Source organism: Ostrinia nubilalis, chromosome 28 (genome assembly GCF_963855985.1).
Source record: "Ostrinia nubilalis chromosome 28, ilOstNubi1.1, whole genome shotgun sequence".
Lineage (NCBI taxonomy): Eukaryota > Metazoa > Arthropoda > Insecta > Lepidoptera > Crambidae > Ostrinia > Ostrinia nubilalis.
This window is the reverse complement of record NC_087115.1, coordinates 5,507,303-5,525,978: the sequence shown is the minus strand read 5'-3', so window position 1 is coordinate 5,525,978 and position 18,676 is coordinate 5,507,303. Positions and strand designations below refer to the sequence as shown.

General features: G+C 39.6%; 1 protein-coding gene and 2 long non-coding RNA genes across 3 annotated transcripts; 2 read left to right on the top strand and 1 right to left on the bottom strand.

Annotated features, from left to right (window-relative positions):
* Positions 1 to 844: 844 nt before the first annotated feature.
* On the top strand, positions 845 to 9,491 carry LOC135085221 (zinc finger protein 235-like). Its single transcript, XM_063979976.1, has 5 exons — positions 845 to 946; positions 5,342 to 5,493; positions 6,936 to 7,067; positions 7,794 to 7,994; positions 9,252 to 9,491. Exons 2-5 carry the CDS (start codon positions 5,458 to 5,460, stop codon positions 9,489 to 9,491), a joined length of 609 nt encoding a protein of 202 aa, XP_063836046.1. The 5' UTR covers positions 845 to 946; positions 5,342 to 5,457.
* A 981-nt stretch (positions 9,492 to 10,472) lies between these two features.
* On the top strand, positions 10,473 to 14,785 carry LOC135085327 (uncharacterized). Its single transcript, XR_010260073.1, has 2 exons — positions 10,473 to 10,571; positions 12,520 to 14,785. It is a non-coding gene; the product is annotated as an uncharacterized LOC135085327 (long non-coding RNA).
* On the bottom strand, positions 13,841 to 16,977 carry LOC135085324 (uncharacterized). Its single transcript, XR_010260069.1, has 2 exons — positions 16,675 to 16,977; positions 13,841 to 15,388 (listed from the first exon to the last, which is right to left on the bottom strand). It is a non-coding gene; the product is annotated as an uncharacterized LOC135085324 (long non-coding RNA).
* Between the last annotated feature and the right edge of the window lie 1,699 nt (positions 16,978 to 18,676).

Genomic DNA, 18,676 nt, shown 5'->3' with positions numbered 1-18,676 from the left:
GTAAGAGACCCAGAAAAATAATCGGGACGTTGTGTAGAGGCTTGGGAGGCGTCATTTACTAGGAGTACTCTTAGACATCGACTGAGCTCGACTCTTGACTACAAAAATGGGGGGCGCTAAAAATAATTTATTCTCAAAGTGGGCAGTAGACTAAATAAGTTTGGGAACCACTGGTATAACACCATCAGGTCATTTATGCCCGTTTTCACCATCAATCCCTAATTTTTAAGTGACCCCTATGGTAACACATAACAGGCATTTTGTTTTCATAGGGTCGTTTCATAAATTAGGGATTGATGGTGAAAACGGGCATTAGTCCCCGTGCAACATTCGCTTCGTGGACACAGACGCGTACAAGCGACACATCAGCGTGTCAGCGAGGCACAACCCTGTCGATAAGGGTGAGTCTATCATAATCAGTTTAGTCTCCGTGCAACATCTGCTTCGTGGACACAGACGCGTACAAGCGACACATCAGTGTGTCAGCGAGGCACAACCCTGTCGATAAGGGTGAGTCTATCATAATCAGTTTAGTCTCCGTGCAACATCTGCTTCGTGGACACAGACGCGTACAAGCGACACATCAGCGTGTCAGCGAGGCACAACCCTGTCGATAAGGGTGAGTCTATCATAATTAGTTTAGTCTCCGTGCAACATCTGCTTCGTGGACACAGACGCGTACAAGCGACACATCAGTGTGTCAGCGAGGCACAACCCTGTCGATAAGGGTGAGTCTATCATAATCAGTTTAGTCTCCGTGCAACATCTGCTTCGTGGACACAGACGCGTACAAGCGACACATCAGTGTGTCAGCGAGGCACAACCCTGTCGATAAGGGTGAGTCTATCATAATCAGTTTAGTCTCCGTGCAACATTCGCTTCGTGGACACAGACGCGTGCAAGCGACACATCAGCGTGTCAGCGAGGCACAACCCTGTCGATAAGGGTGAGTCTATCATCATCAGAGGTGGAATTGTGTAAAGCAATCGTTATCGTTATCATTTGACAGTTCATAATGTACGATTATTCTGTCAAATGCTTTGTGTAACTGACTTTATGGTAAGTTATGAAAAACTCATTAAAACTCATTTATTTCTGTAAATAGGCTTAAAAAAAGCACTTTTACCCGTCCCAGTAATAACCCTACCACTGCTTCAGGACAATAAATGGGCCAGTGCTGAGAAGAAGCAGCGCAAGAAACTCAGTCACATGAATTGTCAAATGATTACGATTGCTTTACACAATTCCATAAAGTTAATATTCCTTCGGAATAAAGCAACAACCACGAGCTGTCAAACAAAACCGATTTTGGATGATTAATTCACCGTCTTGTACAATAAATCAATCACTGAACCGGTCACCACGTTTATGAAGCACTATTTCTCATAAACATTCACCATTTCACTCACGTAAAATATGAAAAAATCTCAGAACTCATATTTTCAGCGTGCCAATAAGTGCTAACGAACTGTCAAATAGTAGCAAAAAACGGTTCTGTTTGACGTGACGGCGACGGCATCACGCATCTCTTTTTATCACACAGTGTTGCTGCTAGTGACATCTCGCTCGCTCAGTTCTTTGTTGCTCTATTCTGCTGGGTATTCGCTGGGTGCGAAGTACTAGGTGGGGGTAACATAATCTATCGCAGCGCTCATGGTGGTCAAAAGTAGAAATAATGTAAGCTCTGTCATCAGATGTATCTGTCAATGGCAAAGCAATTCTACATAATACATTTTAATATCATTAATTAATCGCATGAAAAGGGTCCTACTGGGAACTTAAATAAAAGAGTGGACTGTATTTCGATAGGGCTGGTTTAATAGCCGTTTACAATTTGGAAATAACTAGACTATACAACGTGGTAGTACAAAAATTAGTCACAGTAGTTGTTGTGCACAGATGTTTGCCTTATGATGAGAGCGTGAATGATTGAACTCTGCCCTTGTTTTGTTCTTAACCCATATATGCCCAGAGGCACGAAAACGACCCAATGGTACATGTTCTCTTGCGATGCTAATTAAAAAAAAACTGTACGTTTGTTTTCTGTTTTAATGCCATAAATATAATCTTGAAAGAACTTCCTACTCAAATATAACAGTTAATAAGTTCGTTCGCCTCCAGTTTTTTTCGAATTTGACATTGAACTTCACAGATTTTTTTGTTGTTGAAATTAGTGCACCCAGTCTCACAAAACTGTAAGTATTCTTTTATGTATTCTGTTTTGAACGACTATTGCGATTGAAATAATGAAATGAATATATTTCCAAGGTAAATAAGTAAGAAGTGTAGTGAAAATATAAATATGTGCTTTGTTATTTGTTACAAAAGTTCTGTTGGTCGAAAACGACCGCATGGGCATATATGAGACCAAAATGTAGGTTTTCTTAGTATGAAGTATTTCAAATAAAAGTCGTGTTTTTTATATAATTAGTTTATAATTTCATCAAATTATAGCAAATAGTGTAAAATAATGATATTTGGTTAATTTAGGAACTTGTATAATTACACAGTTAGTACAATTTAGCCATGAAATGCTGCAAAACACTTGTTTGTTTTTGCATACTGCACAATTTCTACGAATCTGACCGGTGAGGATCAAATGCTCAGCACACATACAGCCTTTTAGTGGTATATTAGAGGGCATTGTGAGTGGTGAAGGTCCAGGTTGAGTTCGAAGAGATCCATTTGTTAGAAGCAAATATCTAGCAATTTACCTTCGAATCTCTAAGTGTCTACAGATTCTTCAAGTGATCTCGCTATTGCAGAGTTATAGATGAGAAGGAAAAAAACGGTTTATGGTATTTTTACATGGTTGATTGATGTCACCGTCAATACTAACTCTGGAGTTTCGAAGGTAAATTGCTAGAAATTTGCTTTCAAAATATGGATCTCCTTGAACTCAGCCTGGACCTTCAACACGTCCAGTGCCGTCTAATATACCACTAAGTGTAAGGCGGTATGGTGCTGAGCATTTGATCCTCACCGGTAAGATTCGTAGAAATTATGCAGTATGCAAAAACATTACTGTGAAAAAATGCAGTAAGTGCTGTATAAATTTCCATGAAAAATGTTTTGCAGCCTAAATTGTACTAACTGTATTATTATTCAAGTTCCTAAATAAACCAAATATGATTATTTTACACTATTTACTATAATCTGTTCAAATTTGTAAACTAATTCTATGATGAATACGACTATTATTTGAAAATACATTATACCACGAACATCTATATTCTAGTCTCATATATGCCCAGGCGGTCGTTTTCGACCAGCTGAAAAAAAAAATAGTTCCAAGTACTGAAATCCAAAAACTCATCGTGGTTCATGATTAGGGGCCTATATAGAGTAAATACAGTGTGAGTCACGTTAAAGTGTACATATGAAAATAGATGAAATTAGACCTATTTTTATCGACAAAAAAGGGGTCAAAAAATTTTTGAGATTTTTTTTTAATTTTTTATAGAATTTTTTTTCTTCCAATTACTTATTGTAAAGAAAACTTAATAACTTTTAAACTAAGCGGTATATCCTGATAAAATAAAAACAGTAATAATGCTAAATAACAGGAAATATTAAAAAAATACATAAAATGCACAAAAAAGGCCAACAAATAATAAAAAATGATACTTTTTGAAAAAAATCTGCTTAAAAATTCGTGTTTTTTTGGTTATTTGATAAATTTCTCCAAAAAATGTCCCTATAACCAGTGGTTTTTATTACTTTGTATTATTCTCTATCGTATTACCTTCGTAAAACCAAAAATCGCATGTCTCTATCCCTATCACAACGTTTGCAATGATCGTTTGAACTAAGCCTCTCCGGGCGCGCCATTCAACGCTTCGTTAACAACAAAACTGAAAATGGCTCTAGATTTGTAATTTTGATAAAGACAAGTTAGATTTCAAATAAAAACAAAAGATTTCGAAGTAAAATAAGCATTTTACTTAAAATTAAAATTGTCTCTACCTGTAGCGGAGAATAATGTTGTGGCAGGCCTTTGTTCAAACGATCATAGCAAATGTTGTGATAGGGATAGAGACATGCGATTTTTGGTTTTACAAAGATAATACGATAAAGAACAATAAAAAGTAATAAAAACCACCGGTTATAGGGGCATTTTTTGGAGAAATTTATCAAATAACCAAAAAAACACGAATTTTTAAGCAGTTTTTTTTTCAAAAAGTATCATTGTTTATTATTTGTTGGCCTTTTTTGTGTATTTTATGTATTTTTTTAGTATCGCCTATTATTTAGCATTATTACTGTTTTTATTTTATCAGGATCTACCGCTTAGTTTAAAAGTTATTACGTTTTCTTTACAATAAGTAATTGAAAGAAAAAAAAATCTATAAAAAATTAAAAAAAAATCTCAAAAATTTTTTGACCTCTTTTTTGTCGATAAAAACAGGTCTAGTTTCATCTATTTTCATATGTACACTTTAACGTGACTCACACTGTATACCAAATTACATAAAAATCTGGGACCTAAATAGTTCTGGGCATATATAGGTTAATTCTTCTACATCTCGGACTTGTCCAGCCAATACCAACGACTTTCCTTTAAATACGGTTTGTGGTTGGAATTTGATATTGTAACACTCACAAACCCGGTCTTCAAAACAATGCTCATTTCGATCTGAAAACGATATTTAATTTATTACTAGCGATACAGGAACATTTAAATATATTTACTGTTATATAATGAAACCGTTAAAGTAGCTTTTTCTTTTTGTTTTACTGTAAAACTACAACTATAAATGAAGTAAACAAACCCTGACACAATCAAAATTAAACACACTATTCGGACTTACCGCATTTGATTTGAATGACCAAAATGATTTCAAAACCTTTTTTCCACCCAAATAGTGGTATCACAACAATTTATTAGTCGGAAATATTTGTTATTTTTTCATTTCGATATTTTTTCACAAATATACGACCTAAATGTCAATGTGACAGAGCCCACAAAGTTGTGGACGCTAGTTGGCGCTGTAATCGTGCACAGAGCCAATATTAACTTTATGGTCTCCACTGCACTCACATATTTCGAACTCCTCCGGTATTCAGGGTGTCCAAAAATTTGTACGTCACACTGAAGGACGTAGCACACTTATCAACACGGAAAGGGATCGTAACCGTATCAACTCGAGGCGGTCAGTATTCTTTGTATGAAACTCCATACTGCAACGCACACTTATCCGCACCGTAACGTAAACGCCTCGCGGTTGAGAGCGCGCGAATGATAATGACAGCTCACGAAAGACGATACAATGTTGATCCCTTCCCGAGTTGATAAGTCTGCTATGACCTTTAATCAAACTTTTGTATTTGTTATTTATAGGGTCAAGAGAACCAAACAAGCCACCGAACGGGAAAAAATCGAGAGAGACCAAAGATAGAGAGAGGAGAGCCAAGGATAGGAGAGAGAAGGACGAAGATAAGCTCTATCCCAGTCAGATGCGGAAAGCGGAAGGGCCTATACCGTGCGAGCAGGTCAGTAGGCTTATCGTTCGATTCCCGAAGGGTGCTTCATCATCAGGTCATTTCAGGACGAAGCACACTTATCAACCTGGAAACGGATCAATAGGCTAGATGACAAAATTTCATGTATTTGTCCGTCAGACAGATAATTAGAAAATATTACTCATATTTTTTATTTTCTTCATAATTAAATAATAACAGTGCTACATCGAGTTGAAATGGCGCGATACGTCACGCTTAAGTAGAATTTTTACTCAAAAGTGACGTTCACTCAATATGATACTGTAATTATTCGATTATGGAAAAAAATAAAAAATATGAGTCTAATATTTTCTAATTATCTGTCTGACGGACTAAATAGAATTTCGATTTCATTACCCAGTCATTATCCCAATTGTGTAAAGCAATCGTTATCATTTGACAGTTCATAACGTACGATTATTCTGTCGCTTTGTTTAACTGACTTTATCGTACGTTATGAACTCGTCAAATGATTGCGATTGCTTTACACCATTCCACCTCTGATCATTTAAGGACGAAGCACACTTATCAATCTTCAAGCGGATCAATTTTTAGTATGAAACTCCATACAGCAACGCACACTTATCCGCACCGTAACGTAAACGCTTCGCTTCGCGGTCGCGAAAGGCGAGACGGTGTTGATTCCTTTCTGGGTTGATAAGTGTGCTATGACCTTTAATCTCCACTGCAGGAGCACGAGCCTTTGAGGAACAATTTTAACAATTTTGAGTTTAACAAAGATAGGTTTAGAGCTGTAATTGTCATGGCAACGGATTACTTGCTACAGCAATATAATTACGTGCGAGCGATAAGGATGGGTAGCTTGGGGTCAGTTGACTAAATTCCACGTGCTCACAGACCGGGCTTTAGACTTAAAAAATACTAACTTAGTTCCACTCGTTTCCTCCGCTAGGTGGCATTGTACATCCATCAAAACGTTGAGTTGCTAGTTTACTTGCTTTCCGCTAGATGGCGGTGATTCATTTAAGCTCACGCTAACGTTTGTTTTTTCCGTATCGTTAATTTTCTTATTCGTAGTCCAACGTTCGCGTCTGTCTTAGTTATAGTGCTTATTTTTGCATACAGTGATCCAGATATGAGGCTGGAAATACACTGTTTATTTATTATTTACTAGCTTTTGCCCGCGGCTTCACCCGCATGAAATTTAGTTTGTCACAGATCGTTTCGTTATAAATTATAGACTACTAGCGGCCGCCCGCGACTTCGTACGCGTGGATCCCGTTTTACCCCCTTAGGGGTGGAGTTTCGTAAAATCCTTTCTTAGCGGATGCCTACGTCATAACATCTACCTGCATGCTAAATTTCAGCCCGATCCGTCCAGTGGTTTGGGCTGTGCGTTGATAGATCACTATGTCAGTCAGTCAGTCAGTCACCTTGAGTTTTATATATTTAGATATCTATTTTTATTCCAGTGTGGCGTCCAGCTTGAAGACTCGCGCGCTTACCACGGCCACTTCAGACGGATGCACCCCGACAAGAATCGAACCAAATACCCGTCTATGAAGTCGCCTTGTATGTGCGAACTTTGCGGGAGAATGTTCCAGGTAGGTTCATCCGCTTTACACTGGAAGTCGAACCTTAACTTCGAACTCCTATGTTCTTCTGATTAATTTCGTTGCGGGTCCAATGACAGTTTAACTTTCCCCCGGGACAAACTTGATCTCCACTGGTTGGGTTATTGGCGGTCAAGCTGTAGATCCTGGCTACACAGGAGTTGCGGCGGTGGGAACGAGAGGTGGGAATAGTCCCGATTCTATAATTTCGTTCTTATATCATGCGATAGCTAATAAAATTATCTATTGGTAGAAGTAGAAAACAGACATACTTTTCATACATTTTAAGAGAGTAAGAATGGATTTAAGTAGAAAAAAACATTACTGTTTTCAATTATTTTTCAGTTATTTTATAACAAGACAAACCAGATCGTTAAAGTATGTTTAATTGCATTGTATTATTAGTATTTAAGCTATTCTACAAAACGAATGTTTTATTAATCTATAGTCCGATTTTTAATTCGGCGGAATTCTGACAGCTGTCATTTTTTGACTATTCAGATGTAAGAAACCTTTTTTGCTTTGAATTATTAATAAAAAATATGAAATGAAATTACATCAATTACATCAATTACAACTTACAAGAATGAATTATAGTTCTTACGTTATTGTTAAACAAAGATACCCCTTACCAGCGGTTTCATAGCGCGACTAGTCATGTAGTCGGATTAGGTTGTGGAATTCTTTGCATTTTCGCATGTTTTATTTTCATTCCAGAGTTACGCTCTCCTAAAAGACCACCGTTGGACGCACACCGGGGAACGCCCTTTCAAATGCGACTCCTGCGACAAATCGTTCCGGATGAAACAGCGTCTAGTCGCGCACAGGCGCGTGCACAGCGCCCACAAGCCGTCTTACGTGTGCGGCGCTTGCGGGAAGCAGTTTAGCACGCATAGCAACCGGCAGCGGCATATGTTTGTGAGTATTTGTACAGAATAATAATGTACTTCAGTACTGGAAAGCGCAGCGTAGGACGTCCACTCACAAGGTGGACCGACGACCTCGTAAATGTAGCAGGAAGGCGCTGGATGCAGGCCGCTACCAACCGGGCGATGTGGAAGTCATTGGGGGAGGCCTATGTTCAGCAGTGGACGTCATGGGCTGAAATTATGATGATGATCAATAATGTACTACGTACAGAAAGTTTTCTTCGCGAAGGCATTTAAAAAAAATGTCTACTCTGTGTCGTCAACAATATGGTGTAATTTGGTTTGTCTCAGAGTCAAGCAATGTTTCGTTTACATACGTCAGTGATCGGTACTGTACCGATGCGATACGGCTGAGAGAGGAATGTAAGAGAGGAGAGTAATACGGCTGAGAGAAGAATGTAAGAGAGGTTAAGTCAAATTCTCTATACACAATTAAAATTACATTTATTGCATACAACCATATTATTTTTACAATCCATTTAATATGCCGCATCCAATTTACAAAGTTCGCTCAGTGCGCATTACATCCGTGGTTGACTGGCGTGTGGCGACTCGTTATGCTTTGGCTCGAAGTTTTTTGTTGTGTACCGTCACATTATTTTTATTTTTGGTTAATGTTGATAGTTACCTTGATTTTGTTTGTAATTAGTTGTACACTCATTATGTTTAAATAATTTAAATTTAAATGTTTCTCAGGAAGTGAATTATTGTTAATTCTTATGAGAAATAAAGTTCTTAAACCGTTAAGAGATGAAAGTAAGAGAGGAGAGATTAAGTTAAGAGAGAGTAGAGTAAGAGAGATTGTAGTAAAATACGACAGATTAAGGGAGATGAGATAGGGGAAAGTAAAAGAGAGCAAGAGAGAGCATAGTAAGAGAGACTAAAGTAAGAGAGACTAGAGTAAGATATAAAAGTAAGATACAGGAGAGTAAGATAGAAAAGTAAGAGAGAGCAGAGTAAGATAGGGGCGCTTAAGATAGAGTAAAGTAAGAGAGAAAACAGTAAGAGGGGATAGTAAGTTAGTAAGAGAGAGGAGAGTAAGAGAGAACAGTAAGAGGGAATAGTAAGAGAGAGCATAGTAAGATAGTAGAGTTAGCGAGAGTATACTAAGAAAAATAATAATAAGAGGGGATAGTAAGAGAGAGATCAGTAAGAGAGAGAGGATAGTTTAGTCCTGAGAAAAATTGGCAGTGCCAGAAAAAACTTTCTCAGCCGTTCCTTCTTTCTTATTTACTTCTTTTTTCAGATCCACACGGGCCTGAAACCGTTCAAATGCGAGATGTGCGGGAAGGGCTTCAAGCACGCCAGCGAGAAGCGGGCGCATATTACGTACGTGCACCTCAAGAAGCCCTGGCCGAAACGCAGCCGCGGGAAACGGCGGGACACGCGACCGGTGAGTGTACACGCGACGCGACGCAACGCGACAAGACGCGACATGACGCGACACTACGATACAATACGCGACATGAAGCGACGGATAGGTTAGGAAGCGACGCACGCACAGTCAGTATACACGTGACGCGACACTACGCTATACGACGCGAAAAGACGCGATACACTTAATATTAATAAAGCGATGAGTCGCGACAAAGTGACGCGACACTACGCTGCTTGACGCGACACTACGCTACATGACGCGACACGACGTAACACTACGCGACACTACGCTACACGACGCGACACTACGCAACACGACGATACACTACGCTACATGACGCGACACTACGCTACACGACGCGACTACACGACGCGACACTACGCAACACGACGCTACATGACGCTACATGACGCGACACGACGCGATGAGACGCTACACTGCGTTACATGACGCGACACTACGCTACATGACGCGACACGACGCGACACTACGCTACACGACGCGACACTACGCTACATGACGCTACACGACGCGACACTACGCTACAAAACGCGACACTACGCGACATGACGCGACACGACGCTACACGACGCAACACTACGCTACACGACGCGACACTACGCTATACGACGCTACGTGACGCGACACTACGCGACAAAACGCGACACTAAGCTACATGACGCGACACTACGCTACACGACGCGACACGACGCTACACGACGCGACACGACGCTACACGACGCAACACTACGCTATACGACGCGACACTACGCTACACGACGCGACATTACGCTACACGACGCGACACTACGCAACACGACGCTACATGACGCGACACTACGCTACACTACGCTACACGACGCGACACTACGCTACACGACGCGACACTACGCTACACGACGCGACACTACGCAACACGACGCTACATGACGCGACACTACGCTACACGACGCGACACTACGCAACACGACGCTACACGACGCGACACTACGCTACGCTACACAATGCGACCAATACTTCACGCGACGCAACAATAATACTGTGCGACATAATATGACCAATATACTTTACGCGACACGATACAAACGCTTCAAGCACGCCAGCGAGAAGCGGGCGCATATTACGTACGTGCACCTGAAGAAGCCCTGGCCGAAACGCAGCCGCGGGAAACGGCGGGACACGCGACCGGTGAGTATCATATGCCGGGTGTAACACGACACGATGGAATGAGACGCGACAAAACGCGACACGACACTATTTTATTTATTTTTATTTTGTTTAACAATGTTTCAACTATGCTACATTCGCGACACTACGCTACATGACGCGACACGACGCGACAGTACGCCACGTGACACAATGCGACAAGACGCGACACTAAGCTACATGACGCCGGCGTTTACCCGTGGTCCCCCCAACATGTCCCCCTGGTGGGTCCACGGGTAATTTTGTTTACCCGTTGTCCCACCGTTCTGAACAGTTTTTGCCAGTGGGTCTACGGGTAATTTATTTTAACCATAGTCCCACCGCACAGTGGTAAACGTTGCATGTCACAAAAATCGATAAAATAAAATAGAAAGTCTATTCTTTTTTACATCAAGTTTAATTAAAAAATAATTGAGAATGTTACTAGGTATGCAAAATCACTTGAAACCTATGTTACAGTTAAGCTTTTACATTTACAAATACATTAGTTTTTATTTCATTCAAAAATACCCAGTATTTATGATTTTATAGGCATTCAAAGTTCGCTTAAATATTGAGTTCCGCCGACGGTCACGTGACCCCGCGTGACGTACATTCACAGTGTCCGCTCACTAGAAAACGGATATAAACATACTTAAATACATTTTTTTTGTAAATACAAACTTATTATTATACATATTAATACCCAGACCCATCACAGAAATTAAAATTGAACCAAATCAAAACTTGATGCGATTGTGTCGTTTTTTTGCGAATTACCTTCCAGCTCCATCATTAGACCCTGATTACTATATAGAATTAAAGTACTCATCAATACAAAACGAACGAGCCCAAACTCGATGGATTTAAGTCGTTTTATTATAGAGTTCCTATGGCCACCTTCCAGCTCCATCATCAGATCAGCTCCATTTCATCATAATATTGCATGGTCATCCAAATCACATGTGTTTGCGAAATTTCAGCTTAATCGGTTGTCCGGAAGTGGGTCTTAATTCAGCTTGCAAGATTCCACCCATACAAATATGAGCCAGTCACTGTAATATGACGTCACGCGCATAAAATGGCGGGCCGGCCGCCGCCCGCACTTTTAAAATTCAATATCTTGGAAACTAATTGACGTATCGAAATAATTCTTTCACGTGTATTTTTTATTTTTAACAGAGAATACAGAAAGCTAAAAAACAAAATTAGTGAACATTCTTCATTGTAAATAAAATAAAATAAAATAAATTTTCTTCTTGGAATAAAATTGAAAGTAAAGGATGATGGGCACAAATGTATGGAAAGTGGTACCCGCTCCAATAGCCATAACCAATATATATTTCAAAAGGCCTTTAGATGTAGGAAAATGTCTGCTATGGGGCCATAGTAAATGTTGTTCGTCTTGGTAAGACCTTTCAAATGACACTATGATACTTCGGTTACACAAAAAGTATGTTTATCTTCGAACGCAACCAGATCTGAGGCTGGTGGCCATAGTAAATGTTGTTCGTCTTGGTAAGACCTTTCAAATGACACTACAAACATAACTATTGGAGCCGGGTACCATAGGGCAACGTTTACCACTGTGCGGTGGGACTATGGTTAAAATAAATTACCCGTAGAACCACTGGCAAAAACTGTTCAGAACGGTGGGACAACGGGTAAACAAAATTACCCGTGGACCCACCAGGGGGACATGTTGGGGGGACCACGGGTAAACGCCGCCTGCGACACTACGCGACACAATGCGACAAGACGCGACGCTACGTAATGCGATTAGATATCTCAGGAGGTGCCGTCGCGCGTGTTTTGTTTTCTGTTGAATGATTGATGAATCGCTGTTGGTTTCTATGTATAAATAAATAAATATTTTTTGTACCAAAAAATATTCTCTATAGTACACTTTTTAAAGCCCTTTTCAATGTTAATTATTTTATTTTGTACACAGATCCCAATGCAACAAGTGGTGATGGGTCCCGAAGACATGCCTTTACAATCAGTATGGCCGTGCGACCCCAAAATGCAGGGCTCTCACCATGAGAAACAGCCCCCGACTTACTATGCGCTTAAAATGTAGATATAGTTCCAAAATAACTGAACTGTCCTATGCATGACATTGACAGTGGGGCGCCACCGTCAATACCGGATCGCTGGTTCCGATTTTTGCCATGTTGGAAACCATATAGTTGAACGATGGTAGCGCCCCTGTCATTGAGTTTGGTGGGACAGTTCAGCGTGGGTCATCTATATCATCATCATCATCATCAATGTTATCATCGTCATTTCAGCCCACAGATCACAGAAACTAAAGGGATATGTGACAAGTGGGCGGGGCCGGTGTCGCAGCAATATGCCCATAAACAGAACACATTGCTGCAGACGTCATAATGTAAACAGTTTACATTGCTTGCGTAGTGCTAAAGATTATTCGAACGTTGAGTACAGTACCCGGCAATAAATATTGCACATCGACCTTTGGAAAGAGAATCGGTTAATTTCGGCTCGTAGAGCGTTATCTCTGTCGCACACTACCTATACGATTGACAAAACGTCATTGACAAAACATTATTCAATGAAAATATTGTCCGAACTCTTAGTATTTCTCTTCGACAAATACTTTAACACATTATGAACCACTTTTCTTTCACGACTATAAAAAGTTTTTAGCAATTTAATTCACAAAATCAATTGCACACATTTAAAATAAAGTTTGTTTACACTTTGACAAAACGTCATTGTCAGTCGTTGTTCAAGTGCGACAGTGATAACGCTCTACGAAACCGAAATTAGCTGATTGTCTCTTTCTAAAGGTCGATGTGCAATATTTATCGCCGGGTATTGTACTGATACCGCAGTGGATAATGAGCACATATTTTGATTTCTTTGTGTGTGTGAATTTTTAATGCGACACTGAGTTTCGAACTCAGCGCATTAGATGACATCTCTCTTTATCTATGTTTCAGCCATAGGACTGCTGAAATTAGATCTCCCTTAAAGGCTTCCCCCAATGATTTTGAGAGAGGCTGGTTTGAAATAGGTCATCATCATCATCATTTTAGCCACAGGACGTCCACTGCTGAACATAGGCCTCCCCCAATAATTTTCAGAGGATGGTTTGAAATAATTTCATACAAAAGTGAAAATTCATGGAATATAATCTTATTTATCTATTAAACAGTATTATAAAGTATGTATAAATATAAAACGGCTTTACCTAATCAGCTAAAAAAATATATTTGCTGTTTCTATCAAGTAAAATAAGAAAATAATAATGATGAAATAAATATATTTTTACATGTACTCATAATGTAGTGACCCTCAATACATAAATAGAAACTTATACAACTTGAAAGGGCTAGGAAGTGATGAATGAAGATAAAAATTATGAATTTACACAATTTTATTGTTTTATATTTTACAAAATAATAGGTGATCTAATTTGAATTTTACATATTTTATTTTATTTATTTAAAAATATATATCACCAGTAGACGCCTTTGGTATAGACGGATTTATATTTGTTTGGCACCATATTGATTTTATTTTGAATCTTATTGAGATGAAATAAAGTCCGAAATGCATCATTTTAGGGCAAGTTGAATTGCCTTACAATATTACTAGTTATACAATAGTATGTATAAGTGAGTTTTATGCCATAATAATAATAGTATTAATAATTTTACACTTATTTATACAGACATTGTAGATCGTTTCATCCACTCGGACGCGCCCCACCATTCTTAAGCGAATGTTTGAGTGTTATCGGTACACGCTAATGCTCCATGAGTGCACACGCACACTACAGTAATGCCTTACGGATTGCTCGGACCACACTCCCCGCACCCCGCGCGGCCGAGACCAAACATTGGTGGGGCGCGGCCGAGTGGATGAAACGATCTAAAGTCTGGTCCGTGAGCACGTAGAATTTTGTCCAATGAACCCAAGCTACCCATCCTTATCGCTCGCGCGTAATTATTTTGCTATCACGCTCGCACACTCACTGCGGGTGCCAGTCGCACAGTCGCGACAGCAATATAATTACGCGCGAGCGATAAGGATTGGTAGCTAGGGGTCATTTGACAAAATTCCACGTGCTCACGGGCCGGGCTTTATATCTATTTTAGACCACGACATACGTAGATCTGATTAGTTGTAACTTTGCATAATATTGTGAGATTATTTATTATTTGTAAATAAATGAAATTGATACTTGATGACTTTCTTTTACTTACAAATAAGCCGACCCCGTGAGTAATCGATCAGTTAACACATTTAGGCCCAGAACAGACGGTGAAACGCAACTGCAACGAAACTGCAACTGTTAGTTACTTTTGAGTTGCATCTAAGTTTCTGCCATAGCGTCCGTTGAGACCACACATGACGCGACCAGTTTGAAACTTTCAGTTTCAGTTTCATTCATCAGAATCATCAGAAAGTTGCAGTTTCGTTGCAGTTGCGTTTCACCGTCTGTTCTTCTGGGCCTTAAGGACAAAGCACACTTATCAACCCGGAAAGGGATCGTAACCGTATCAACTCGAGGTGGTCAGTATTCTTTGTATGAAACTTCGTACTGCAACGCACTACGCACGCACGCAATATAATTACGCTTAGTTTGGGGTCATTGGACGAAATTTTACGTGCTCGGCGACCGGACTTTATACAATAAATTAATGGTCATCATCATAGTAAGACCAGGCTATACTGCTGACGCGTTTCTTCGGTTGTTCAACGCTAAGCGGCATGGCCATAGACTGCCTGCTTTGTATGAACGCTAGAGTGGCCAGCATTTCGGTCAGAAACTCTTTGGTTCTTTTGATCTGGAATAAAAAATAAGATTAATTAATTAATTACAGTACCCGGTAATAAATATTGCACATCAACCTTTGGAAAGAGAATCGGTTAATTTCGGCTCGTAGAGCGTTATCTCTGTCGCACACTACCTATATGATTGACAAAACATTATTCAATAAAAATATTGTCCGAACCCTCAGTATTTCTCTTCGACAAATACTTTAACACATTGTGAACCACTTTTCTTTCACGACTATAAAAAGTTTTTAGCAATTTAATTCACAAAACTAATTGCACACATTTAAAATAAAGTTTGTTTACACTTTGACAAAACGTCATTGTGAGTCGTTGTTCAAGTGCGACAGTGATAACGCTCTACGAAACCGAAATTAGCCGATTGTCTCTTTCTAAAGGTCGATGTGCAATGTAAAGTAAAGGTCGATGTGTATTGTACTCCGGGAAGTTCAAATTGATGTTAGGTATCGATGCGAAACTATTATGTTTAAAACGTTTATTTTACGTTTTTCCATAATTTACTTCTATGAATTTTGGTCATCAGCAACCAGAACCTAGCGGACATAGGCTATTTTTAAGAAAATCCTACTTACATTTGCGTGGCAATCGAACTCGCAAGCTTTGGTATACTCGTAGTAGACTGGTGAGCTACCCATTAGGCCAGACGGTCATCCCACTGAAACCTACAACTCGGTTAAGTTAACTGCGCACCTAGCTGGAATGCGATTCTCTCGCACTCACCCGCACACCTCGCTTTGGCCTCGTCCGTACCATGGGGCGTAGTGCGAGTTTCGAAGAGTTTCTTGCGCTGCTTCTTCTCAGCACTGGCCCATTTATTGTCCCGAAGCAGTGGTAGGGTCAATACTGGGACGTGTAAAAGTGCTTTTTAAGCCTATTTGCAAAAAAAAATGAGTTTCATGAGTTTTACATCAAACGTCTTCACTAGCAACTGCGTATAAAACAGCGCCCCTAGCGGATACTTTCAAGAACTAAAATCTTCATAGATTTTTTGACGCACTCGAAATCGAATACGTTAATAGATTCGTCACGTCAACGTCACGTCACGATCAAACGTCCTTACTAGTGAGCGCGTTAAAAAAAATATGAAAATTTTAGTTCTTGAACGATTCCGCTAGGAGCGCTGTACAATCCGTCATACATTTAATGTCACTTTTTTACGCGGTTACATCGAATGCGTTTGTCGTAAACTCACACTAGGCACTCAGATCGTCGATGTGACGTCATGGCAGCCAGGTGCGCAGTTAACTTGACCTAGTTGTGGTTTTTTCTCACTTACCTGTACATAAGCATTCAAAACTTTCAGCACGTCCCAGTCGTCTTTATTTCTGCCTACGTACTTCACCAACTCGACCAAAGCATGGTGGGTGGTGTTGATATAACTTGTTAAAAATCCTAGTTTGTAATAACTATTGTGTTTGAATAGCTCATGGGTTTTTTCTATGGCTTGCACCTTGGAAGTAAGATCTCTCTCTGTGTCCTGAGCTAGTTGGAAAATTTTATCTTTTACCAAATTTTCTTCCTCAGAAGTTTTTTCTTTCTCATCTTTTGGAGGCCGATGAGTAACTTCAATATTTAATATTTGCACATCATTTGTATTTTTAAATTCTGTGACCATTACGTTTTCTTTTTCGTTTTGGTTGAGGAATATTGTTTCTTTATTTTCTTCGATATTTACCGGTTTTTGCCACTGCAGAGCTGGGACATTTTGGGGCAATTTTTCTTCAGGATATATGATTTTTGGGAATCTTAACTTTGGTCCCATTTCTTTGTTCCATAGAGGGATGTAGTTGTTGGATGGCTTTAGTTTGGCATCTTCCCACACTATGTGAGAACGGTCGTCAGGAAAGAAATCTATAGTTTGACTTCTAATTGAAGCTATTGTGAAAGAATCTGTAATTAAAACTTTACTTACAACTTTATTGTTTAATTTAAAGTAGGTACAAATAGCATTTGTTTTTAAGAGAATACTTATTAGCAATTTGTAAATACAAAATTACTAATAATCCCGTTAACCCCTCGTGGTAAGCTAAATTATGCTTGTTACCAGTGGGTTCACCAAAATAGACGAGCGGCGGGGATCGAACCCGCGTTGCTCGGATTACGAGTCGGCTAGTCTGACCTTTTCACCGTTCGGCTAAGTAGGTATGCTTTTTCACATAGCTTAAGAATATATTTTTTTAAAGATAGCTTAAGAAGCAACTACAATATTTCGCTTGCTATGTTACTGCGCTAACCACTGAGCTACCTAGATATTGGCACAGATAATATAATACATATTGGTTACTCTATCGAAATTGTTGCTAGTGTTAGCATTCGGTAGCTCAGTAGTTTATAGTTTAAAAATGAAAAATAATGAAGTATACCAAAAATAATAATTCTGTTGCTCAAAAACAATCGTAATTAAAACTGGCACGATTTTGCATTGTTTAATAGATCTCAAACAAAAAGGTATTGAAAGAAGTACTCACACAAAATATATCTCACAGCCATTCTCAAGCTTCTCTTTTAACTAAAAGAAAATTGGTAAAGGCCTATCGAATCAATACTAATATGGTTTGTTTCATAATTGTTACAATGCTATTACAAGGCGATTATTAAGTGAAAATCAATCAAAATTGATAAGCTAACTAAAAATAAGAGGAAAACACCACCAAGGCTGTTGAATTCAAGCATAGAATGAGGCATTTCATCATCATCATCATCATCATCATTTCAGTGCTCGATTTAATTTCAAACTTAGAATGAGGACTTCCATCATCATAATTTCAGCGATAGGACGTCCACTGTTGAACATAGGCCTCCGCCAATGATTGCCATATTGCCCGGTTGGTAGCGGCCTGCATCCAGTGCCTTCCTGCTACCTATATGGTCGTTTGTCCTTGCGGGTGGACGTCCTACGCTGCGCTTTTCGGTACGTGGCCTCCACTCCAGAACCTTGCTGCCCCATCGGCCGTCAGTTCTGCGTACTAAAGCCCGGTCTGTGAGCACGTAGAATTTTGTCCAATGACCTCAAGCTACGCATCCTTATCACTCGCGCGTAATTATATTGCTGTCGCAACCTAGCGACGAGCGTCCGCAGTGAGTGTGCAAGCGCGACAGCAACATAATTACGCGCGAGCGATAAGGATGGGTAGCTTGGGGTCATTGGACAAAATTCTACGTGCTCACAGATCAGTTAGCCTGCCCATTGCCACTTCATTTATTTCTTCTAATTGACTTTTGTCGTCTTACATTTGCCTTACCCAAGTAAAAGGTACATACAAACCGATCGAGTGAAC

Coding starts and splice junctions, on each gene's coding strand:
- LOC135085221 (XM_063979976.1), top strand. CDS start 5,458: ATGCGGAAAGCGGAAGGGCCTATACCGTGCGAGCAG. Junction 5,494..6,935: donor GGCCTATACCGTGCGAGCAG/GTCAGTAGGCTT, acceptor TTTTTATTCCAG/TGTGGCGTCCAGCTTGAAGA. Junction 7,995..9,251: donor ACCGGCAGCGGCATATGTTT/GTGAGTATTTGT, acceptor TTCTTTTTTCAG/ATCCACACGGGCCTGAAACC.